Below are 24,919 nucleotides of genomic sequence, written 5' to 3'. Positions count from 1 at the left end.
GTTTTAACTGTGTGGTATTTTGCCTTTTCTCTAGCCTGACATCTATCCAGGGAACTGCTGGGCATTCAGAGGTTCCCAGGGGTACCTTGTGGTGAGGCTGTCAATGAAAATCCACCCAACCAGCTTCACCCTGGAACACATACCCAAGAGCCTGTCGCCCACGGGCAACATCACCAGCGCCCCCAAGGACTTCTCTGTCTACGTGAGTGTGCTGGGTCAGGGGAGGCGCCACCCTGGCCTGGCCTCCCCGTGCCTGCAGTGCTCTGAGGTGGGGCAGGGAGGGGAACGCGTGGCACTGTGTGACCTGGTGTGGGATTTGTGTGGTCGACGCACGCCTGCCGGACCTGGACAATTCCGCTTCGTCTCTCTTGTCTGTTGGGCTGTAAAGGCGTCTGACAGATAAGGAAGCTGGAGAAAAAACACCCAGGGTCCCAGCACCTAGCGACGTCACCACTCATCTTATGGTGGCGGTTTTTGGTCTCTTCCTTTTCCCTTTAAAAACATAGTTCAGACAATGTTCTTCATAAAATTACCAGCATAAAATGCCATTGTGGAGCTAAACCCTCATTTCCCTTACCAGTTCTCTTGTTGCTGAATAATTCAGTTTTCCATGTTTCCATGACGGTGTGTGTAGCCTAGTCACCTCTTCAGTCATGTCAGACTGGACACTCAGAGGTGGCATTTACTGGTGACGAGGGCGTGACGAGGCGTGAGCATTTTCAGGCCCTCGCATCACATGTGTTGTTAGCGTTCCCACCTCTGTTCTCTAGCTCTTAGTTCCCTTTCGAATTGGGTTCTTTCAGAAAAAAATCTCTAACTTCATAGGTAAAAAAACTTTATATTTCCATATATTCCACATTCTTTTCCTTTTTTGTAGATTCTAGTTTTGTTTTCATTCATTTATCTTTTGGGATCTTAGTCTCCTTATGAATATTAGAGCTTTTTAACCACGGGTAATTCTGTTATAGATACACTTCCTGCTCTCAATCCTAATTTTGTACTTAGTCACATCTGCACGTTACCTGTAATTTTTTCCATGGTGTTTCTATACCCAGGAAGTCATTTCCCATTATGAACAGACATTCATATAGTCACCAAGACTTCCTTCTGGGCGTAGGCAGACCTCAAAGATACTGCAGTTCGGGTCCAGGCCACCACAGTACAGCAGATGTCACAATAAAATGGCCCCAGGAACTGTCTGATTTCCCAGTGCATGAAAAGTTATGCTTACATGACACTTAGTCTGTTCAGTGTGCGATAGCATTATGTCTAGAAAAAACAATGCACACACCTTAATGAAAAAATACGTACTGCTACAAAACGCCGACCATCCTCTGAGCCTTCAGTGAGTTTTAATCCTTCTGCTGGTGGCGGGTCGGCCTCGATGCTGAAGGCTGTGAGGCCGAGGTGGCCATGGCCATTTCTTAATGTAAGACCATGAAATTGCCACATCAGTTGACTCTTCCATTCACGAACGATTTCTCTGTAGCATGCGAGGATGTTGGACAGCCTGCCACCCAAAGCAGAGCTTCTGTCAGCATTGGAATCAGTCCTCCCAGACGCTGCCGCTGCCGCACCAACTAAATTTATGCGTCATGCGAAGTCCTTTGTTGTCACCTTAGCAACCTTCACAGCATTCTCACCAGGGGTAGAGTCCATCTCAAGAAACCACTGTCTGCTCATCTGTGAGAAGAGCTCCTCTTCCGTCCAGGTTTCATCACATGTGTCCCTGTGACATCTAGCATGGTGCCTCCTCTCCAGAAGGTTCTCAGTGTCCTTTGCCCAGACCCATGAGCGGGGTCACTCTCTATGGCAGCTGTAGCCTTGCGGAATGTGTTTCTTAAATAGTGAGACTCGAAGTGACTCCTTGGTCCATGGGCTGCAGAAAGGATGTTGTGTTAGCAGGCATGCCAGCCTCAATAATGGGCTTACAATACTCAGTAAATCACGTTGTCCACAGATGTGCTGGCATCCACTCTTTTGTTCCATCTACAGAGCACAGGCAGAGTCGATTTAGCATCGTTCTCAGGGCCCTGGGATTTTCTCACTGGTAACAGCACTGGCTTCAGCCTAAGGTCCCAGCTGCATGGGCCCCTTGCAGGAGAGGCGGCCTGTCCTCTGGAGCCAGGCACTGACTCCTCTCCAGCCATGAACGTCCCTGATGGCTCCTTCTTCCAATATAGGGCTGTTTTGTCTGCATTACTAACCTGTTGTTGGGTGCAGCCACCTTCATGAATTCTCTTACTAGAGCTTCTGGATAACTTGCTGCTTCACCTCGCACGTTGAGGTTATGGAGACGGCTTCTCTCCTTAAACTTCATGAACCAACGTCTGCCGGTCACAAACTCCTTCTGCAGCTTCCTCCCCTCTCAGCCCTCATAGAATTGAAGAGAGTTCGGGCCTTGCTCTGGATGAGGCTTTGGCTAAAGGAATGTGGTGGTTGGTTTGAGCTTCCGTCCAGACCACTAAAGCCTTCTCCATGTCAGCAGTAAGGCTGTCTCACTCTCTTCTCATCTGTGTGTTCACTGGAGTAGCATTTAATTTCCTTCAAGATTTTTTTTTTTTGCATGCACAGCTTGGCTGACTGTTTGGCACAAGAGGCCTGGCTTTCGTCCTCTCTCGGCTTTCCGTGTTCCCCCTCCGCCCCTCAGCTTAGTCATTTCTAGGTGATTTAAAGTGACAGACTGAGACTCTCCCTTTCACTTGAGAACCTAGAGGCCACTGCAGGGTTGTTAACTGGCCTCATTTGAACGTGGTTGTGTCTCAGGGACCAGGGAGGGGCAGAGATGGCGCAGGGCCCGTCGGTGAAGCTGCCAGAACCCCATGACATGTACGCATTCAGATTGCCGTCCTCTGTGGGCACTGTTTGTTGTGCCCCAAAACTGTTATGATATAGTGACATCAGAGATCACTGGTCATAGGCCCCATGACAAATGTCACAGTAATGAAAAAGTTGGAAATATCGTGAGCATGCCCAGTGACACAGAGACTCGCTGGGAGCGAATGTTGCTGGAGAAGTGGCAGCAAAGGACATGCAAGATGCCGGGTTCCCACAGACCTAGCACAGGGGAGTGAAGTCGCCTCCTCCCTCCGTGGTTGTACGTGAGCGACACACAGCTCCTAACCTTCATAGTCTTCCTGTGCGAGCTCAGTGGTGGCAAGCTCGCTCACGCCGCCGGGCAGCCCCCCAGCTCCCCCTGGACCTCCTTCTCTCCCCCAAAGCATCACCCCACTGCTCAGCACTGCCCTCCTGGTCTGTAGGCCACTCACTTCTCGGCACTTGCGAGCTTTCCTGCATCTCAGCTCGGGAGGGACAGTGCCTGCCCCCTGGTGGCTGGGACTCGTGCGGAGCCTGGAGTGAAGTGCGCAGCCCCAGCAACCCTCAGGGAAGGCCTCTGCGTGCTACAGAGGTGTCACTTCTCCTGTCAGGTCCAAGGGAGGCGGTCCTTGTCCCCTCATGCCATCGCCCCCGCTGCTCAGTGACCGTGTGGTTTTGCTTTCAGGGCCTGGAAAGTGAGTATGAGGAGGAAGGGCAGCTGCTGGGACAGTTCACCTATGACCAGGAAGGGGAATCCCTCCAGATGTTCCACATGCTGGTGAGCCCCTGCGCGGTCACGCTGACCTCCGGCCCCGAGTCCCCTGCCTGCCTGGTGCCAGTGGGACCGGCTGACATTAACACACCTGCCCAAAGTACCTGAGGGTCAGCCTGTGAGAAAAGTGAACCTGAGCTCCTAGCTCTTGCCCTGGATAAGCCTTGGTAGTATGTCTTTTGCTCCCCATGAATATGTCACGTACTAAAACTGAAGGCTTGTCTGTGGCTTGTCATGAGCTTTGTGCCCTGACAGGTGACTCAGTGCATGTGGAAAAATTTAAATTCCAACTTGGCTATTTACTTGCAAGTATCATAGTTGAGGAAGGGATTGGGCTTGGAGGGTGTTCGTATATTTAAGTGATTTTTTTCTCCCCTTCGATTTCAGAAAAGACCTGAACAAGCATTTCAAATAGTGGAACTTCGCATCTTTTCTAACTGGGGCCATCCTGAATACACGTGTCTCTATCGGTTCAGAGTGCACGGAGAGCCCATCAAGTAAAGATGGGCCACACCATTCTTGTACATTTTGTATATACTGGGACAGCCCGAAACACTGGATCCTTCCCGAGGGGCTGAGGGAGTGTCGGCATCACGTTGTCTGTAAATAATTGTCACCAGGTGCCAGCAGCAGGACTGGGGCAGGAAGCGGGGAGCGCTGACCCTGGCGGGGAGTACTGCATGTACGGAGGTCCCTGAGCAGCGGCGGTCTTGGAAATGCACCTGAATGTATGGTTCAAAGACACCTACTTTGTTTGGGGGGTTTGTGTTTAAACATAAAGCTCTTTGTATTTTCTTGACATCAGGGACAAAGCAAATGAAGTTACAAGGTTTGAAGTGTTCTTGACGCTTTCAGTGGCCTCTTTAAAGGACTTTTGAGGGCAGATGTGTTTTTTCTTTTCAGTTCAGCACACATTTCTTTCAGGGAAAAACTGTGTCACCAAACTTTAGAGTACTGAACTCTTTCCTTTAGGGTGGGGCTTTTCCTTTACCCAGCACTGGCAGTTATTGGAAGTCACCAGGTGGGGACACACTAAAATGGGTTTTTCTGCTGCTAATTTGTTCTACTTCTTCGAAAGATTTTCAAAGTCCGGACTCAGCGTGATCATTTCCTTTCAGGAACATGGGCAAGTTTCATTGTGTTGTAAGTTGAAGTGGGTTGATTGGAAAGGGGACGGTCTGCATTGAAAGCGGCATATCGAGTTCTCAGGTCTCCACTAGGCTCATCCCGTTGGGAATCACCTTGGCGTTTTCATCTCTCACTACAAATAGGAACCAAGAAATCCAGTCTTTTGGGCGTTTTCAGGTTTTCCTTTGGATTTTGCTGAAACGCAAGCACTAACGTGCTCCAGGTCTCTCAGACACTATGTTGTCACCCCACTGATAGCCTCAGGAGACGGCAGCGAGGCCACATCCCCCAAACAGGACGTCCTGCGGGCTCTGGTTGGCACTCGCCTGCAGGGCCACTGCCGGCCACTGGCACTCAATTCCTGTGACACTCATTTCGGTTATAATTAATATTTAATATTGAGACTTTTACCGAGCAGCCTTTATACATGCGATATCCACAAGGCACTGAAAGTGTTATGGATGTTTTACCTTAAAATTATTTAAGTTTTATTGGGTTGAGACAGCTTCTTGGTGTACCGTGAAGGTTGTATTTTCAGACAAAGACAGACGATGGCGCTGACGGCTTTTCCGAAGAGTTTTATGTATGTTGCACAACAGTCCTCAAACACACCGGAACTACATGCCTGTTTTTCACTCTAGAATTGGAGCTAACGCCTATGCAGTTCAGTTGGATAAAATGCACACAGACGTTTCATACGTTACAGGATAAATGTATAAATCAAAGTTTCCTATAGAAAACAATCTGGGAGTTGGGGTGGAAATATTTTGAATATTAATTTATTTTTAAAGATGCAAGATAGGACTTTGTGCAATGTATTTTTGTAAATGCTTTTCAAGATATTTGTCTTTGGTAGTGCTTCTTTTGCTGCCACCAAATTGATAAGATGCTATTGAAATGTTTAAATAAAGAGTTTTACTTTTTAAACTGCACGTGCCATTTCAGACGAGTGGTAACCGGTGTGTTGCTTCCGTCCGCCTGCCGTTTCTGCCCGCGGGCTGGGGCGCAGGGCCCCGGGGCTGCGCGCTCCTCCTGCCCCGGGGCCCCCGGAGCCCCCGGCTTCGCCCCGACCCCTCGCCTTCCCGGCGCCCGCTCCGCAGGGAAGGCGGCCCGGCCCGCGGGCCGGACGAGGAGAAACGGCAACGCCCCCGCCCGGGGCAGACGCGCGCTCGCGCTCCGTGGCCACCGGGCACGCGGCTCCGCCACCGCGCTCCTCCCACCGGCCGGCGGCTCCGGGCCCGGCCTGCTCGGCACCTGCTGCTCATCACCCGGCGGCCCGCGCGCTCACGCCACAGAAATGGTTAAAACAGCGCATCTTCCCGCCGTGAAACGTGTCAACGGCAGCTCTTACCCTGCGGGCGAGCCTCCCGGACGCCCTCGCGGCGCGGCGCTCCGCCCTCACGTGCCGCCGCCATTGTGACGTCAGCGCGCTCGCCGCGGTCACGTGGCCTCCCGGTCCCAGGGTTCGCTCGAGGTCACGTGGTCGGCAGCCGGCCGAAACCTCCCGCAGTCACGTGGTCTCCCCGTGCAGCCCAGCCCCGCGGTCACGTGGCCGCCCGCCGACGCACCGCCCCAACTGCGCGCGACTCCTCGCGGGCCACCGTAGAGGACGTCGGGCGGCCGCCGGGACGGAAGCCGCGAGGCGCTGCCGACCGACCGCGCCTGCGACAGCGTCAGCCCTGCGCGGAGCGCCGGCCCGATGGCGGCGGCGGCGGCGGCGGCGATGGCCGAGCAGGAGAGCGCCCGGAACGGCGCCCGCAACCGCGGCGGCGTCCAGCGCGTGGAGGGCAAGCTGCGCGCCAGCGTGGAGAAGGGCGACTATTACGAGGCGCACCAGATGTACCGGACCCTCTTCTTCAGGTAGCCTGCGCCCGGCCGACGCCTGCCAGGGCTTTCCGCCCGGCCGCCCAGCGCGGCGCCCCGCCCCCGGCCGCTTCCCATTGGCCGCGCCGCGCCGCCCCGCGTCCCCGTTGGCCGGCGCCGCTGCCCGTCGCCGAGGCGGTCGGAGCGGCGGCCCGGAGGCGCTGGGCGGGGGCTGCGGACTTCGGCCGACCCCGGCCCGGCCCGGCCTGGGCTCCGCGCCCGCCCTGCCCCTGAGCGGCCCACGGCTGACCCCGTGGCCGGACCCCGGTGGCCGCGTCCCGTTGGCCGGGCCGGCGCCCCGTCCGCGTCCGGCCTGGAACCCCCACGCGCGTCTCCCGGTGCCTCCCACTCGGAGTCGGGCGCTGCGCGTGAGGGTGCCGACCTGGTGTCGTCCCGCGGCCCTTGCGCCCCCGCACGGCGCCCGGGGCTGACGCGCTGCTTCGTGGCCCGGTGTCTCGGCCACGTGTGGCTGCGGCGCCGCGGAAACGCGCCGGGTGCCCGCGGCCGGCTTCGCTCCCCGCGCGTGGGCCCCGCACGCGGCGCGCGGGCGGAACGCGTGCCCTCGCGGCCTGGGGCGTCGGCGGGCCACGCGCGGGCCGCCGCGCTTCTGCGCGGAGACTTTCCCGGCGCCGCACGGCGTCTGCGAGCCCGGGGCGCTCGGGGGACACGCCGTCCCCGGAGCCGGGCGCGCGTGCGGGTGAGCGGCGGACGCGCCTCGTCCTCCTCAGCCGGGGGCGCAGCCCGCGCGCGCCTCGCCGTGACGGTTTCCTCCGTGGCTCGTCCAGGCGCTCCTTCGTGGCTCGCTCGGAGTTTACCAGTTTGTGTCCGTAGTGGACGCCGTGCGTGTGGTGCCTGGGCCCGTCGTGGCCGCGAGGACCGGGCGGCCCTGCCCGATGGACCGCCGAGCAGCCAGCCGGAGCTGTGGGCGGGCGTGGAGCCCCGACACGCGCGTGCCGGCGGGCGCCGCGGTGGCCAGGCCTCGGCCGGCTGCTGCTGTTCCTGGGGACTTGAGCAGAAACGTCCGCCCCCGGGAGGAGTCCCGAAGCAGACACGGCGTCCTGCGTGTGCGAGCCGCGCGGCCGCTGCTTAGCTTCAGAGCGGCGCGTCTCGGCCCCGCGTGCGTTTCGTGCCGATGAACACGCGGGCTCTCGACCCGCCCAGCCTTGGCCTGGATTCCCATTCCACCTCGGCCCGTGGCCTGGGACCTACGCCCCAGCACTCCTTGTTGAACCTCTCTGAGCCGCTTCTCCCTCGGGGTCACTCGGGGTGCTCCTGCAAAGACCTGCCGGCGGCCTGCTCGGGGAACGCAGTGGACCGAGTCAGCGGTGGCTGTCGTGGCGGCCAGGAGGCCTCATGAAACAGCTGGGAGTTGTCGCGCTCCGCGGGGCAGTCCACGGTCAGAATCCTCCACGCTGTGTAGCTCCTGGAGAAGTCAAATTCACCAAATTGCACGAAGTTTTTAATGTCTTTCCACAAGTAACTGTATACGTATACTTAGGTTTAAGTACTTACGTGAAAGTACAGTTTGATGAGTTTTAACATGTCTGTGCACCCATGAAACCAGCACCAATCAAGATTGAAAAGACGCATCCCCTCCAGAAGTACTCTCATCTGCCTTTATGACCACTGGCACCCGTGCACCTCTAGAACTAATAACGGTGGACTCCCAGGGCATACCCTCTTTTTACCTGATATTTTGAATTCACTTGGAATAGTTCTTTCGAGACTCATCCATGTGTGAACCCATCCATTTTCATTGCTGCCTGGTAGTCCTATGGCTGGACCACAGCTTGTTTTCCCTTCACTCCCACAGCGGCTGGAGGAGGACGAGGCAGAAGAAATTGGGCACAGACTGGAGACGTGTGGGCTGTGCGTCCCACGGGGTGGGCGGTCGCTGCCTCCCCGGGAGGCTGAGCAGCAGTGTGGCTCTGTCCCTTCGGTGGTGCTGGAGGCAGTGGGCCATCACCTTGTCTCTTCGACCTTTCTTTCTCCGCCAGGACAAGGATGGAATCCATTTCCAGGCCTGTTGGGTTATTAGTAATCTATTCAGTCACACACACACCCCGCTTTTGTGACTGCTTTGCAGGGTGGCCCAGGGCCACCCTCTTCCCCTTGACTGGCCAGCCCTGACTTCACTGAAATCCAGTCTTCCTGCTCTCGGGGTCTTTCTGAGATCTGTGCTCATGGTGCATTGTGGCCCCAACCTTGTTAGCCTCTTAAGTCAAAGGAAGATGTTTTGAAAGAAAGACTTAAGACACGTATTCTCTGCAAGCCTGTGGGTCTGGTGACCTTCTCCTAAAGGAGCATGCCTTGTTCTGGGGTGACTGAGCCCAGCGTCGCCGAGCCTTCGTGAGGTGTTGGTTATCACTGAGACTTTTGACGTACCTCTGTCTTTCTTCATTTGTTACACACAATTTTTAAAAATCAAATTTATTGAGGTGACAGTGGTTAATTATGATGTATAAATTCCAGGTGTATATTATAATCTGACATCTGTGCACTCTATAGCGAGCTTACCACCCCAAATCCAGCCCCCTTCCGTCACCTCACATTTGGCCCCCTTTACGCACCCACTTCACCCCTGACCCACTTCTGCTGTGGTGACCACATTCTGTTCTCTGTATCTGTGAGTGTACTTTTGTTTTGTTCATTTTATTTGTATATTCCACAGATCAGTGAGATCATACGGTATTTGTTTTGCTCTGACCTGTTTCACTGAGCATAATACCCTCTAGCTCCATCCATGTTGTCACAAATGGCAAGATTTCATTCTTTTTGTGGCCGAGCAATACTCCATTGTGTAAATGTACCACCTCTTCTTTATCTAGTCGTCTATTGATGGACACCCCGGCTGCTTCCATGTCTTCGCTATTGTGAGGAATGCTGCAGTGAACATGGGGGTGCTGATATCTTTTTGAATTAGTGTTTTGGATTTTCTCGAATAACCCAGGAGTGGAATTGCTGGGTCATATGGTTCTATTTTCAATTTTTTGAGGAACCTCTGTACTGTTTTCCATTGAGGCTGCACCAATTTGCAATCCCACCAATAGTGCACGAGGGCTCCTTTTTTCCCATGTCCTTGCCAACACTTTTGTCTTTTTGATGATGGCCATTCTGACAAGTATGAGGTGACATCTCACTGTGGTTTTATTTGCATTTCCCAGTGATGCTGAGCATATATTCATGTGCTTGTTGTCCATCTCTGTGTCTTCTTTGGGGAAATGCCTATGCAGAACTTCTGCCCATTTTTTAACTCGGTGGGGTTTTTTTGTTGTTGAATTGTATGTGTTCTTTATACTTTTTCCATATCTACCCTTTTCAGAAGTATCACTTGCAAATATCTTCTCCCATTTGGTTGGTTGCCTTTTTGTTTGTTGACGGGTTCCTTTGCTCTGCAAAAACATTTCAGTTTGATGGAGTCCCACTTGTCTATTCTTGTTTCCTGTGCTGTTGGAGTCAAATTTACGAAAACACCACTGAGCCCAATGTCAAGGAGCTTCAAGCCTGTGTTTTCTTGTATGCTTTCTTTCCATGTTGAGTTAATTTTTGTGTGTGGTGTCAGTCTAGTTTCATTCTTTTGAAGGTGGCTGTCCAGTTTTATCAACAACATTTACTGAATAGACTGTCCTTTTTCCATTGTATGTTCTTGACTCCTTTGTTGAGAATTAGTTACCTATCTATAAGTGGGTTTCTTTCTAGGCTCTCTATTCTGTTCTATTGATTCATGTGTGTTTTTCTGCCAATACCATGCTGTTTTCATTGTTGTAGTTTTATAGTATAGTTCAAAGTCAGGAGTGTGATACCTCAGGCTTGGTTCTTTGTTTCCTCAAGATTGCTTTGGCTATTTGGGATCTTTTGTGGTTCCATACAAATTTTAGGGTGATTTGTTCCAGTTCTGTGAAAAATGTCATTGGTATTTTAATAGAGATTGTATTGAATCTATAGAGTGCTTTGGGTAGTGTGGATATTTTAACAATATTAATTCTTCAAATCCATGAACACTGGATATCCGTCCATTTCTTTGTGTCTTCTTCACTTTCTTTCAACAAGTCTTGTAGTTTTCAGTGTACAGGTTTTTCCCACCTCCTTGGTTCAATTTATTCCTAGGAATTTTACTCTTTTTTTGTTGTTGTTGTTGCGATTGTAAATGGGATGGTTTTCTTCATTGCTCTTTTTGACAGTTCATTTTAGTGCATAGAAACAACTGATTTTTGCACATTGATTTTGTACCCTGCAACTTTATTGTATGTTTATTATTTCCAGTAGTTCCTTGGTGGAGTCTTTAGGGTTTTCTATATACAGAATCATGCCATTTGCAAATAATGATAGTTTTATTTCTTCATTCCTAATTTGGATGCCTTTTATTTCCTTTTCTTGCCTGACTGCTCTGGCTAGAACTTCCAACTCTATGTTGAATAACAGTGGTGATGGGGGCATACCTATCTTGTTCCTGATCTTAGAGGAAAGGCTTTTAGCTTTCCACCATTGAGTATGATGTTAGCTGAGGGTTTGTCATATACATACAGCCTTTGTTATGCTGAGGTACGTTTCCCCAAACCCACTTGCTTGAGAGTTTTTATCATAAATGGATGTTGGATTTTGTGAAATGCTTTTTCTGTATCCATGGTGATGCTCGTATGATTTTCATCCTTCATACGTTAATGTGGCGAGTCACATTGATTGATTTGCATGTGGTGAACCATCTTTGCCTCCCCCTGGGATAAGTCCCACTTGATTGTGTTGTATGATCCTTTTAGTGTTATATTCGATTTGTTAGTATTAGGTTAAAGATTTTTGCATCAGAGATCTGGGCCTGAAATTTGGTGTGTGTGTTGTCTTGGCTTCTTTCTGGCATCAGGGTAATGCTGGCCTCATAAAATGAATTAGGAAGCATTCCCTTTTCAGTTTTTTGAAAGAGATTGAGAAGGATCAGTATTAAATCTTTGGTGGATGCACTCTTGAAGCCATCTGGTCCTGGACTTTTGTTTCTTGGGAGGTTTTTGATTACTTTTTCAGTATTCTTACTGGTGATTGGTGTATTCAGGTTTTCTATTTTTTTGTGATTCAGTCTAGGAAGGTTTTATGATTCTAAGAATTTGTCCATTTCTTCTGCGTTGTCCAGTTTGGTGTCATATAGCCTTTCATAGTAGTCTTTCATGATCCTTTGTATTTCTTGGTATTCATTATAACTTCTCTTTCATTTCTGATTTTTTTTTGAGTCCTCTCTTTTTTCCTTAGTGAGTCTAGCTAAAGATTTGTCAGTTTTGTTTGTCTTTGCAAAGAACCAGCTCTTCATTTCATTAATCCTTTCTATTGTCTTTTTAGTCTCTTTCATTTACTTCCACTCTGATTTTTATTATTTCCTTCCTTCTACTAACTTAGGGCTTTATTTGTTCTTTCTCTAGTTCCCTAAGATGTAACGTTAGATTGTATATTTGAGATTTTCTTATTCTCGAGGTAGGCTTGTATTGCTATAAACTTCCCTCTTGGTACCTTTTTGGTGTGTCTTATTTTCATTTGTCTCTGTGTATCTTTTGTTTTTTTCTTTTACTGACTCAATAGTTGTTCTGTAGTATGTTTAATCTCCACATATTTGTGATATTTCCAGCTTTCTTCTTTTAGTTGATTTCTAATTTCATATCGTTGTGGTTGGAAAAGATGCTTGATATTATTTCAGCCTTCTTAAATTTATTGAGACTTGTTTGTCTCCCAACACATGGTCTGTCTTTGAGAATGTTCCCTGTGCATGTGAGAAGAATGTGTATTTTGTCGCTTTTGGATGGAAAGTTCTGTAAGTATCTGTTAAGTCTATTTGGTGTAATGTGTCACTTAAGGCCGATGTTTTCTTACTGACTTTCTGGGTGATCTGTCCATTGGTGTAGGTGGGATCTTAAAGTCTCCTACTTCTGTCTCTATGTATGTTAATACTTGAATTAGGTATTTTGGTGCTCTTATGTTGGGTGCATATATATTACTGTATGTTACTTCTTGATGGATTGTCCCTTTCTCATACAGTGTCCCATCTGTCTTTTGTTACCTATTTTGTCTTGACATCTGTTCCGTCTGATACAAGTACGGCTGCACACACGTTCTTCTGGATGCCATTTGCTCGGAGTATCAGCTTCTACGCCTTGACTCCGAGCCTGTGTTTGTCTTCAGCTGAGCGGAGGCTCCTGAAGGCAGGGATGTAGGTGGGTCTTGTGTTTTAATGAACCCAGCACCCCGTGCCTTTTGATTGGTGAGTGCAGTCCGCTTTTAGGGTGATTATTGATAAAGGAGGACTTAGTACAGCCATTTTATCTTTTGTTTTCTGATTGCTCTGTATCTCTCTTTTCCCTCATGTTTCTGTCTGCTATTTTAGGTTGGTAGTTTTCTGTGATGTTTTTCCGTTTCCTCTTTTTTTAAATGTTTCATGTCTCAGCTCTGGATATTTGTTTTGTAGTTACTATGAGGTTTATATAACATGTTTCATAGATAAAAGAGTTCTTTTTCTTCTGATAGCATCTTATCTTCTTTTGGTTATACAAGTTCTGTTCATTTTCTCCTCCCTTTTTATGTTTTTTTTTTTTTTGTCACAAATTATTCCTTTTAGGTAGTGCATTTTTTAAAAAGTTAAAGCAGTCATAGTTATTTTTATTACTTTTTCCCCTTTAACCTTTCTGCAGTAATTGTTTAACAAACTATTCTAAATCAAAGTTGTAATTTTCTCCTGCTGCCTGTCTGTCACCTTACTTAAAGTTTTGTATAATTGTGTCTTTTTGTTTCAGGTGACGAACTCTTTTAAACGTTTCTTATAATGGAGGTGTTGTGGTGGTAAATTCCCCCAGCTTTTGTTTGTCTGGGAAAGCCTTTATTTCCCCTTCATATCTGAAGGATAGCTGTTGGATAGAGTATTTTTGGGTGGTTGTTTCTGCCTGTCAGTGTTTTGAATATGTCATTCCACTCCGTGCTGGCCTGTCAGGTTGCTGCGGAGAAATCTGATGACAGCCTCGTGGGGCTCCTGTGTAAATGGCTCTTTTTTCCATGGCAGCCTTCAGAACTCTGTCATTAAGTTTTGACAGTTTTAAAATAATGCGTGTTTGCGTCGAGATAATAAGTTGTTCTCTTAGCTTCTTGTACTCGAATTTCTAGCTTCTCCCCTAGGTTTGGGAAATTCTCATTGCTGATTTCTTTGACTAGGCCCTCTGTTCCTTTTTCTGTCTCTTCTCCTTCTGCGATGCCCAGTATCCTATGTCTCCCTTTCTGATGAAGTCAGACAGTTCTCATAGAATTGTTTCTTTTTTAAAAAACTTAGTTCTCCTCTTCCACTGGCATCATCTCTGCATTCTGCCTCGGAGCTCGCTGGCCTGTCTGTCTGTGACCTGCTCTATCGCCCGTACTGTCTAAGGCGTTCACCTCATGTACTGAGTTGTTCAGCTGCAGAATTTCTGTTTGGTTCTTTGGATGGTTGCAGTCTCTCTGAGGGAGGGTACTCCTTGTGCTCTCTAGTGCTATTGCGGAGCTCCCGAGCACCCTTCTGAGGTGTCTCGTGTCTCTGAGTGTCTTCCTGGCTGCTGTTTTGAATTCGCTGTCATCCAGGGCTCTGTCCTCCGTGACTGAGTCGGGTTCTGAAGAGTTGCCATTTCGCTCTGTGCCCCCGTGTTGCCTGGGTTGTTGATGCTGCGGCTGGGCTGGACACGCCGGCTCGTGGGACGCGGTGGCCCTTTGTAGCGTAGGTGCCGTGGGTGCCGTGGGTGCCGTGGGTGCCCGGGTCAGCGGCGGGCGGGTGGGCCGCATGCCTCTGTCCTCCAGTGGGGGCGCTCCGGTGTGTGTCCCCCGCGAGCTGCGCGTGGGCGTGGGCGTGGGGCGCCCGGGTGACGGGTGGTGGGTGTCCCCGCTGTGTGGGGGCGCCGGGCCCTCGGGGCCCACCCCTGTGGTGGGCTGTGACTGCACGGCCAGCGGGCCAGCTGGGTCCTGGGTGCCGGCCGCCGCCGCCTGGTGTCCCCCTGCAGCCTCGGAGCGGGGCCGGCCTGCTGGCGTACAGGTGACCCAGCAGCCTTCCTCCGCCTCGTGCCCGTGTGGCAGGACGCGCAGAGCGGCGAGGACGTGCGCAGACGGGCGCCCCGGGCGGGCGGCGGCGGCTCGGGGGTGCGGGGGCCCTGGCGCGGCAGCTCTGGCCCGTCACCCAGAAACCAAATCCCATCCGCTCCAGACTTCGCAGTGCAAAAAGGAGCACGTGGTTTTCTTCGCAGCTGCCTGTCACTGCTTTGTGTTTTTCCAGCTTTTCTTGATCTGTGTGGGCTCAGTGGGGCTGCCTCCCCGCCCGCCCGGGCGCCGTGCTCTGAGCGGCTCCTTTACCCCACGGCTGCTTTATGTCCCTGGGGACTTCTCTTCCCTTCGTCTGCTTTTCCAAGAGGTTGCCATTGCTCACTCGGCTGGAAGCGTCTAGTGTGCTGTCCGGCATGAGCCGAGACAGCTGCTGTGATGATCACTTAGGATAAGTGCCTGCAGGCCTGGGTGCGTCCCTGCAGGCGGCAGCGCAGGGCCTGTGACCTGCGAGCTTGTCAGGAACACCGGCGGCGCCAGGCTGTGTGCAGGCCGCTTGCACAGGATGGCTCGTAGGGTGGCCTGGTGGGTGTGGGGGCGCGTGAGTGAGCACGAGCAGCCTCTCTGTGCAGCCGTGGGCTGATGCGTGTCTTTGGTAGGGAACAGGTTCTTCTCCCCGTCCCACCCCACATGCGGCGTATAGGCCCTCCTGTTGGGGGGCTGTGTCCAGCCAGCCGGGTCCCCTGCTGCGGGCTGCAATGGGCCTGTGTTTGGGGGCGTGGCTGCAGAGCCTTTTTGAGGAAAAGACCTGGGTGTGGTGAGTGGAACAGCCAGCCTTTGGCATTCCTGCCTGACCAGTCAGTCTGGCCCCAGCAGGAGGCGTTCTGGCCCGAGGCACGTGTGCCATTCACAGTAGTGACCCTTTCTGACGGTCACTGAGGTCACTGTGTGGCCGTGAGTTAAGTGTGAGTTAAGTGTCCTGGGCAGCTCCCGAGCCTGCAGTAGCCCTGAGCAAGTCTTTGGGGAGCTGTCCCCACCTGCTGGCACTGTGTCTCAGGCCTAGCTCTGCTCCCCTAGATGGACACTGTCCTTCCTGTCCCGTGCTCTTACCTGCCAGGCTCTGGCTGCTCTGTGCCCCTGTCCCTGCTCCTGTGCTTTGTAAGAAAAGCATTCCGAGTGGGAGAGTGGTGCAGGACAGAGGGGTGACGGTGCTCCCCCAGGCCTCTGCCTCCCATGGGAAGTGAGGGGTGGAGGGGTGTAAGAGTCAGTGCAGTCACAGTGGATATTGTGCCCCAGTGAGACTCCATCCTGGAGCTCCTGCTGTCCCTTGTCCCCAGCGTGCAGTTCTGACCTTTGGTCACCCTGCCTCCATGCAGGGCCTGCACATAAAGGTGGGAGTCGCCCCCAGCCTCCACCAGGCCTTCTGCTGCTCCAGGGAGTCACTGCTTTTGGCCCCTGGCCGGTTAGGATGCTGCTGCAGTGGGCACGGGTCTGCTGGTCCCAAGGCCCGAGTCGCTGACAGCAGGGACTCCATGCAGGCCAGGGGAGCTGGGTCAGGGGATGTCCCAACGTGGCACCATTGTTGGCGAAGGCGCGCGCGCGTGTGTGTGTGTGTGTGTGTGTGTGTGTGTGTCACTGTGTGCTGTAGAGGTTTTTACAGTGTCTGCTGCGTGCGGCCTGCCACGCCGTAGCTGCCGGGCTCCATGGAGTCCCTGAGAGGGTCCATTAGCCCAGGGAGCACAGTGTCGTGTCATTTCGTGGGGAGCTGGGCCTGACCCCTGCCCCCTCTTGCAGGTACATGTCACAGAGCAAGCATGTGGAGGCTCGGGAGCTCATGTGCTCAGGAGCTTTGCTGTTCTTCAGCCATGCCCAGGTGAGCCGCGGGTGTGTCCCTGGGGTCTCCTGCTTGGGGCCTGGGGCTGGCAACCAGAGTGTCCAGGGAGAGGCCTGGTGAGTGACCTTGGGCTGGCCTGCACGCTGGCCACTCCAGCTGGGAGGGTGGCCTCGAGTCCTGGGGCCTCCGGCACTGTCTGTGGCTGGGGGCTCTGCAGGCCCGGGCCAGAAGTGTCACTTGGGCTGCACTGCTGGTGACCTTGGTGCTCAGAATAGTTTCCCTACGTTGGTCTGTGGTGAACGTCCGCCTGGAGCCAGAGCGGCCCGGCCGGTTTGCTGTGTGTCCTGAGTGCAGAGCGCTGTCGGTAACTGTGTCATCTTGTCTGTTTCCACATCTGCAGCAAAACAGTGCTGCGGACCTGTCCATGCTGGTGCTGGAGTCACTGGAGAAGGCGGACGTGGGTGTGGCCGATGAGCTGCTGGGTGAGGCTTTGTCCCACACTCGGGACAGTTTCAGGGCTGGTCTCTCACGGAGCGACCTCCCCCCCCCCCACGGGAGTCACCATGCTGTTGTGTCACACAGCTGTTTGCTGCCCACCCCTTTGGTGAGCGTGCATTTGGGGAAGCCCTTCTTGTGAGCCCCCAGCTGCCAAGTCCGAGGAGGGTCCTACTGTGGTCAGTGCCGTGGCTGCCTGCTCTGCAGCCGAGGTCAGCGGGGTGGCCCTGGACAGCACTGGCCTCACGGGGACACAGGGACATCAGCAGTTGCTTCTCAGCTTTCTTTTGAAGTGAAATAACTCTTTTTATTTAAGTGTTTTCAGATACACCATGAAGAACTGAAGTTGTAGCATGTCCCTTTGGGTCTGTTTGTATTGTTTTTAGAAAACCTGGCTAAACTGTTTGGCTTGATGGACCCAAACTCTCCAGAGCGAGTGGCTTTTGTGTCCAGAGCTCTGAAGTGGTCCAGTGGAGGCTCGGGGAAGCTGGGCCACCCCCGGCTGCACCAGCTGCTGGCCCTGACCCTGTGGAAAGGTAGGCCTGCCACGCTGCACTCCCGGGCCCGGGGTGAGTGTGGGGTTTGCTCTGTCGGCCTGAGTGTAAATGTCAGCTTCGTCATTTGGTCCCCTCTTGATTAAGTCACCTTGCACCCAGAAGAAGCACGTGTGGCAGTGGGGGCAGGACAGGGAGGGGAGGGGACGGGGGTGGCCCGGCCCCTCCCTTCTCTGTCCGTGCAGGTCAGGGGCCCCCACCAGCCATTTCTCGGGGCTCAGCTGACACAGAGGTTGAGGTGGGAACACCGGGCAGCCAGTCAGGCTGCGTAAGCAGCCCCGGGAGCTGTCTCACTGGACTTGGGACCTGAGGGGGCGAGATGCGACGGGGGTCACGGCCCGCGTCTTCACAGGCTCCTGTCCCCTCGCAGAGCAGAACTATTGTGAGTCCCGGTACCACTTCCTGCACTCCGCGGATGGAGAGGGCTGCGCCAACATGCTGGTGGAGTACTCCACCGCCAGGGGCTTTCGCAGCGAGGTGGACATGTTCGTGGCCCAGGCCGTCCTGCAGTAGGTGCCCCGCGTCGCCCTGTCGGTCCTGGCTCGGGCTCCCCGGGTCCCGGGGCCCCGGTCTGCTGGCCGAGACACGTGGGAGGATAGACCGAGGGGGTCGCTCAGGTCGCGCACACGGCCTGCACAGCCTGCCCTTGTGGCCCCTGCAGCCGAGGCCGAGGCCCCTGGGAGGTTCCAGTTGAGCAGCGTCACGTCAGCGTCCCTCTGTTGCCATTGGTATTTTGTCTTGTTTCCCCTCATTATCTGCCACTTCTGTGTGGGGGTTTGTAGTGCCAGGCATCTATTTTTTTGTAGGAGTCATGGATTTACTAGGTTTTTAGCAGTGTTGGAGCTGTGCTTGGCTTTCCACATGTTTTCTGCATCTGAACATTTCACTGACGTGGGCGCTGCCACTAGTGTTTCATTCCCACTGGGCCCTGGGTCTGTTCCCTGAGGCCTCCTGGTGCTGTGTTCTCTTTCCAACAGTTTATCTTGAAAATACCGAGACATACAGCAGGGGCTGTGCAGTGAGCCCAGGCTTCAGCCTGTGCCCCTCCCACAGGGGACCCCCCTTCTCAGCCAGGAGAAGTTTATTTCCTTCCACAGACACACTTTCATGTGGTGGCCGGGTGCTGGGACAGGTGCCAGGCGGTGGGTTGCAGACACCTGTTGTCTCCCAGCACCTCAGCTTTGAGCTCCGACACTAAAAAGGAACTCTGTGCCCCTGGCTGTGGCATGTGACACAGACATTGGCTCTGGGCTGGCTTGGCCGGCCTCTTTCTCATGGGTGTCTCTCTGTGCCTTAAAATGTCACGGCCACGGCCCACTCCTCGGCCAGGTCCAGCTGCGAGCAGGACAGCATTGTGGGGCCTCACACCGCTGGCCCCTGGGCTGGCTGCTTGCACAGGAGATGCCTGACGTGTGCGGCAAGTGTGCGGAGAACCCCACCATTTCACACCTGGTGGCCTTGGCCATGTCACCTTGCCAAGCTTAATTGTCCTCCCCTCTCAGGGGTGACACTGCAGGCCTGCCCTGCTCACTGGGCCTGCAGGGAATCCGTGTATCCCCCGCCTGCAGTACCGGCGGGCACGCAGCCTGCCAGCATGGCACAGGTTCACATGTGTGCCGGCTGCAGACCACTGGCTTTCTGTACCCGCTTACTAGGGTGTTCTTATCTGCAGGTTTCTCTGTTTGAAAAACAAAAGCAGTGCGTCAGTGGTCTTCACAACATACACACAGAAGCACCCGTCTATCGAGAACGGCCCTCCCTTCGTTCAGCCACTGCTCAACTTTATCTGGTTTCTACTGTTGGCTGTAGATGGGTGAGTTTGTGTGTGTGTGTGTATATAGGGGTGTGAGTAGGTGTGATGGGGGAGTGTAGGGTGTGGGGTTCCTGTCTGGCCTGCTTGGGGGCCGCTGAGAACTGAGGGCCCCGCGGTGTCGTTCCAGGGGCAAGCTGACAGTGTTCACGGTGCTGTGTGAGCAGTACCAGCCGTCCCTGCGGCGGGACCCCATGTACAACGAGGTGAGTCTGGCGGAACCAAGGGAAATGCTTGGTGGAGGGCGGTGGCGGGTGGCAGAGCAGGCCGGTGCCCAGGGCGCCCGCCTCAGCGTGGCTCACGCCCGTTCTCTTTCAGTACCTGGACAGGATAGGACAGCTGTTCTTCGGCGTGCCGCCCAAGCAGACTTCTTCCTACGGAGGCTTGCTCGGTAAGGCCGGGAGAGGGTGGCGCTGCCAGGCTGGGCCGCACAGGGCAGGGGCGGGGTATCCTGTATGTGCCAGGCCCCCACCTCTATCCGCCCGAGTCCCTCCCCCAAGCAATGCCCAGCAGCCCTGTCAATGCCCAGTGCGTCACCATCCTAGGCCCCCTCTCACTGGCCACAGAAAGGAGGCGAGGGCTTGCTTTCTTTTGCATTTTTTACTATGGTCAAACACACACAACGTAAAGTTTGCCGTTTGTACCATTTTAAGTATCCAGTTCAGGGGCATTAAGCAGATTCGTGTTGAGCAGCCGTCACTTTGTTGTGAAGCCGTCCGTCTTCACTTTTCCATCTTCCCAAACGGACACTCTCCCCTCCTCCAGCCCCTCCCCCACGCTCCTCTCTGTCTCTGTGAACGTGACCCCTAGGTCCTCATGTCAGTGGCATCACACAGTGTGTCCTTTGTGACTGGCTGGTTTCATCAGCACAGTGTCCTCAGGGGCCGTCCACGCTGTAGCAGGTGTCAGTGTCCTCCCTTGTAAGGCCGAGTAACGTCCACTGTGTGACTGGACCGCATTTGTCTGTCATTCACCCGTCAGTGGACACCGGGCTGCTCCCGCCTCCTGGCGCCTGTGCACAGCGCTGGTGTGGACGTGGGGTGCAGGTATCTGAGACCCCGCTTCCGGTTCTGTTGGGCGCAGACCCAGGAGTGGAATCGCTGGGTCACCTGGTGGTTCTGTGTTTAATTAGTTGAGGACCCTCCACACTGTCCCCCACGGCAGCTGCAGCGTTTCACGTCCCACCAGTGTGCACAGGGCTCCATTTTCCACGTCCTCGTCGGCACTTGTTTCTGGCGCTGGGGTTTCAGCCACCCAGTGGGAGTGCGGTGGCCTCTGGTCGTCATGCCCGTTTCCCTGATGCTCGGGGTGTTGCAGCCTTGTTCCGGCTCCTTGGCCATTCGTGAATCTATGCATCTGTTCAAGTCATTTGCCTAGTTTTGACTTGGGTGTGTTTCAGGAGTTCTCTACATATCCTGGATATTAGTCCGTCGTCAGATATACCATTTGCAAATATGTTCTCCCGTTCTGTATGGTGCCTTTTTTTTGTCTAAGAATTTATTTTTTTAAAGTAGTTTTAGGTTCAGAGAAACTGGAGAGGAAGGTGCAGCGATTTCCCATATGCTGCCTGCCCCACGCATACAGCCTCCGTTAGCACCCCCAAGTGGTGCACTGTTACCATGGAGCCCACAGGTGACGTTAGGGTCACTCTGGGTGTCGCAGTCTGTGGATTGGGACTGATGTGCAGTGACACGTCAACCACAACAACGTCACGGAGCAGCTCCCTGCCCTAAATACCCTCTGCTCCCCACGGACACCTTCTCCACCCGCAGTGTCTGTATTGCTGGGGTCTCTTGACACACAAATTTTAAAAGTTTTCATGAATTCCAGTTTGCCTATTTTTTTGATTCCTGTGCCTTTCACGTCATATCCAAGAATTCACTGCCAAATCCAGTGTCGTGAAATTTTTGCCCTTTATTTTCTTCTCTCAGTTTTATAGTTTTAAGTCTTACATTCAAACGTTTAAAACATTTTGAGTTATTATTTTTTTATATAGGTATATCATTTGACCGGATGAGTGAGAGTTTATTTCTGGGCTCTCTTCTCCGCTATATGTCCATTCTCTCTGTGTCTCCTTATGCCAATACACACCATTTTGATTACTGTAGCTTTATAATAAGGTTTGAAATCAGGAAGTATGAGTCCTTTAGCTCCGTTCTTCTTTTCCAAGATTGTTTTAGCTATTTGGTATCCTTTGAGATTCCACATGAATTTTAGGATGAGGTTTTTTTTTGCAGAAAACGTTGGGATTTGAGAGGGATTGCATTGAATCTGTAGGTCACTTTAGGCAATATTGACATTTTAACGGTTTTTAAGTCTCCCAATCCATGAACACAGGATGTTTCCATGTTCTTACGTTGTCTGAATGTCTTTCAACGATGTTTTGTAGTTTTCATTGCACAGTCTTTCACCTCCTTAGTTAACTCAAATACCGTGTTTTTGATGCTATTGTAACTGGAATTGTTTTTGTAAATCCCTTTTCAGGTTTGTTCATTGTGTATAGAAATGCAACTGATTTTTGCTTGTTGATTTTGTATCTTTCACCTTTGCTGACTTCATTTATTAGTCCTAACAGTTTTTAAATGGGATCTTTAGGATTTTCTATCTATGAGGTCTGTGCATAGAGATAGCTTTACTGCTCCCTTCCGGTTTGCATGCCTTTTATTTCTTGTTCTTGCCTGACTGCTCTGGCTAGGACTTCAGTACAGTGTTGGATAACAGTGCTGGGTGGGAGTTGGTGTCCTTGTGTTGTTTCTGATCTTAGAGGGAAAGCTTCAGCGTTTCACCACTGAGTATGATGTTAGCTGAGGGCTTGTCATGTGGCTTTTATCATGTGGTCGTTTCCTTCTATTCCTAGTTTGTTGAGTGGCTTTATGAAAAGTGTGGGATTTTGTTACGTGCTCTTTGTGCATCAGTCGAGATTATCATGGTGCCCCTTCCCCCCCATTCTGTTAATGTAGTGTGTTACATTGATTAATTTTCATATGTGGAAACATCCTTGCATTCCAGGAATAAGTCCTACTTGATTATGATGTGTAATCCTTTTATTATGCAGCTGAATTGTGTCGCTAGTATTTTGTTGAGGATTTTGCATTGATATTCATGAGGGATACTGGTCTGTAGTTTTCTTTTTCTTGTAGTGTCTTGTCCGACTTTAATCATCAGGGTTATGCTGGCCTCATAGGTGAGGTAGGGTTTCCCTCCTTTCAGTTTCACGCAGAAGTCTGAGAAGGATCGGTGTTAGTTCTTTAAGTGTTTAGTCCTGGGCCTTTCTTTGTTGGGAGATTTTTGATTGCTGAGTCAGCCTCTGTACTCACTACATCTGTTCAGATTGTGGTGTTTCTTTGTGATTTAGTCCTGGTGGGTGTTGGAGGCCAGGTCCTCTCCCCACATCCTGCCCCACCTCGTGGGCTGTCTGTAGGGTTCTGACAGGAAAGGGTACCCTCCACGGGGCAGGGCCCAGGCCAACCCTTCACTGAAAGGCGGTTTTTATAATCCTGACTGTTAGGTTTTGTTACGAATAGGTAAGTCATAGTTCTCAGGCAGTGCCCTGGCCCCCTCCTGCTGTCCCCCAGCCTCCTCCTCGCAGGGCCAGGCAGGGTGCAGGTCTCAGCTTCCTTCTGGAGTTAACTTTGCAGAGCCACAGCACCGTGCTGTGCACTGACTACCCCTCGTGCTTTCTGGCGCTGCCACTGGGCTGCTCCAGGTGACACCCCCGGTGGGGCTGGTCCCACAGAGCTTAGAACAGGTTGCTGCTGCAGTCAGTTCCGCCTGCACCAGAATCCCGATGGCACCCAGTGGAAAGGCCTTCTTGTCTGAGACCAAAGGCTGTGCGTCTTAAACACAGCCTGGGTGTTGGCTTGTCCACGTAGCTGTCAGCGCCCCACCAGCCGCCCTGCGCTTGTCCCCAGCTCCCCCGGCGGAGGGGGAGTCTCCCAGCATGGTGGGGTCTCCCAGCATCACTCCAAGTCTCGTGACTTTCCCTCAAGCTGAGTGCTGCCCTCCCCATGTGTGTGTGGGCAGAACAGGGTTTCTACCTGCACAACGGTCCCCGCGTGTTCCTGATCTCTGTGGCTTAAGGGGCTTTTAAACTTGGATTTTGTGTTGACATTATGGTTGCTCTTTGGATAAAAACTAGGATAGTCGAAAGGAAAGGTGTCAGTGGTGACAGCACCCAGAGGATGGCCCTTGAAACTGGTGCGTGTGAGTTCCTGTGACGTTGAGTTCACACGCGTGTGCTCCGTAGCCCCCCTCTGGTCTTTGGTGACATCGTCCCAGTGGTAGCTCTCTGACTTCTCTGGGTGGCTGTGCCGTGTTCCCTCTGAGGGGCACCTTGAGCCTTTCCCCACCGTCAGGACCCGCCGTGAACTCCCTGGCTGTGCCTTTGTACCCTCCTGGGGTTCCTTTGGGGAGACTGCCGCTGTGGGGCTCCTGGGACTCAAGCGTGTCCGTGGGGCGGGGAGCTGCTGGCTGCGGTGGCCCCTGACGCGTGTTTGCCTCCAGGGAACCTTCTCAGCAGCCTGATGGGCTCCTCGGAGCAGGAGGGTGAGGACAGCCAGGATGACAGCAGCCCCATTGAGCTCGACTGACGCCGCCCGCCTGGACCTGCATGAAGACGCCCTGGGGCGCGGCAGGCGGGCTGCTCACGGGCCTGGACCGGCTGCGGGTCCTGAGGCTGCCGTGCTCAGTTGGCGTGTTTGTGCGCACCGGCCGCGTGGCCCTGCCGTGCGCCTCAGCTCGACCCACAATAAAGCACAGGCTCGTGCCAGCACCCTTTCCCAGTCCTCTGTCTCTGGTTTGCTTTGGGGGGGGCCGTGGGCTTGCAGGCTAGTCCCAGATGGTGTGGGGAGTGGCTTCCCTCAGGCCAAACCCACATAGAGGTCCTGCGGTGGCCCCGCCCCCATGTCCTGGACAGTGCCTGGGCGCCACCCCGTGCCAAATCCCGGGAGCCACGCCTGTTGCCGCGCGCACGGCATGTGCAGTGGTGTCTTGCAAAGGGAGCTGCAGGGCTGCACACCTTCGTGATGCAATATTTATTTCACTGGGTGAGACCCTCTGACCTGACGTAGGTTTTCACCAAATAACCAGTCCAGGAACGAGCTCCTCTGCCCCATCTCACTGATGCTACGTCAGAAGTTCCCAGGATACTTACAAAAGGGGACACACTTTATTTTTTCACAATTAAAATAAGTTGTAGATTAATACAGTGATCATGCATGGGAAGGAGTGAAGTATGCAATTCTGTTTACTGTAAAAATGGAGTTTAAAGGAAGGTTTGTGTTAATTGTTAAGTTTAAATAAATCCTTTATACTGGGTTTTGCACAGTGGTCCTTTCTGCGTGAGCTCCTGGGGCCGGGGCCGTACGAAGGGCCTTGTGAGCCCCAGCCAGGGGACCGGGCATGATGACCGAGGTGTTGGAGGGCGGCGCTGGGAGTGGCCCCTCCACGCGGACGTGCGTGCTCAGCACAGTGATCAGCCTGTGGGGTGAGTGTCCCATCTGGTTTGGGAAATCTTTCCTGCCAATCATAACTCCGTTCTCCTTTCTTTTTAAAATGTCAGTTTCCTGGGTAGCACACGCGTGCGTGCACTCGACACAGGCAGGCATACGTGACACGAGACG

The 24,919-nt window shown here is 52.9% G+C and overlaps 2 protein-coding genes across 26 annotated transcripts in view; both read left to right on the top strand.

Annotated features, from left to right (window-relative positions):
- SUN1 (Sad1 and UNC84 domain containing 1) overlaps positions 1-5,649 on the top strand; it is a 47,459-nt gene extending 41,810 nt beyond the window's left edge. For all 22 annotated transcript variants that reach the window (XM_081034806.1, XM_081034796.1, XM_081034790.1 and 19 more), the window contains 3 exons: positions 35-202; positions 3,503-3,595; positions 3,977-5,649. In XM_081034806.1, coding sequence (XP_080890932.1) covers positions 35-202; positions 3,503-3,595; positions 3,977-4,090 — 375 coding nt within the window. In that variant the 3' untranslated portion in view covers positions 4,091-5,649. The remainder of the gene's footprint in view (positions 1-34; positions 203-3,502; positions 3,596-3,976) is intronic.
- A 637-nt stretch (positions 5,650-6,286) lies between these two features.
- Positions 6,287-24,614, top strand: GET4 (guided entry of tail-anchored proteins factor 4). 4 transcript variants are annotated; one of them, XM_081034784.1, is made up of 9 exons: positions 6,287-6,577; positions 16,400-16,478; positions 16,840-16,921; positions 17,321-17,470; positions 17,859-17,997; positions 19,161-19,301; positions 19,429-19,504; positions 19,617-19,689; positions 23,802-24,614. In XM_081034784.1, the coding sequence occupies exons 1-9, from the start codon at positions 6,417-6,419 to the stop codon at positions 23,885-23,887; spliced, it is 987 nt and encodes a 328-aa protein (XP_080890910.1). In that variant the 5' UTR covers positions 6,287-6,416; the 3' UTR covers positions 23,888-24,614. The 4 variants fall into 4 exon arrangements, with proteins under 4 accessions (XP_080890910.1, XP_080890912.1, XP_080890911.1 ...); XM_081034786.1 differs by lacking the exon at positions 6,287-6,577 and adding an exon at positions 7,413-9,018; XM_081034785.1 differs by lacking the exon at positions 6,287-6,577 and adding an exon at positions 8,231-8,449.
- Positions 24,615-24,919: the final 305 nt, after the last annotated feature.

This window comes from Rhinolophus hipposideros (genome assembly GCF_964194185.1).
Source record: "Rhinolophus hipposideros genome assembly, chromosome: 23".
Classification (NCBI taxonomy): domain Eukaryota; kingdom Metazoa; phylum Chordata; class Mammalia; order Chiroptera; family Rhinolophidae; genus Rhinolophus; species Rhinolophus hipposideros.
The sequence above is the reverse complement of the archived record's forward strand: the minus strand, read 5'-3'. Positions and strand labels throughout refer to the sequence as shown.

Excerpts from the sequence above, each read along its gene's own strand:
- GET4 (XM_081034784.1), top strand. The coding sequence starts at position 6,417 with ATGGCGGCGGCGGCGGCGGCGGCGATGGCCGAGCAGGAGAGCGCCCGG. Across the intron at positions 17,998-19,160 it reads GTGGCCCAGGCCGTCCTGCA|GTTTCTCTGTTTGAAAAACA; the intron begins GTAGGTGCCCCG and ends TCTTATCTGCAG. Across the intron at positions 19,690-23,801 it reads TTCCTACGGAGGCTTGCTCG|GGAACCTTCTCAGCAGCCTG; the intron begins GTAAGGCCGGGA and ends GTTTGCCTCCAG.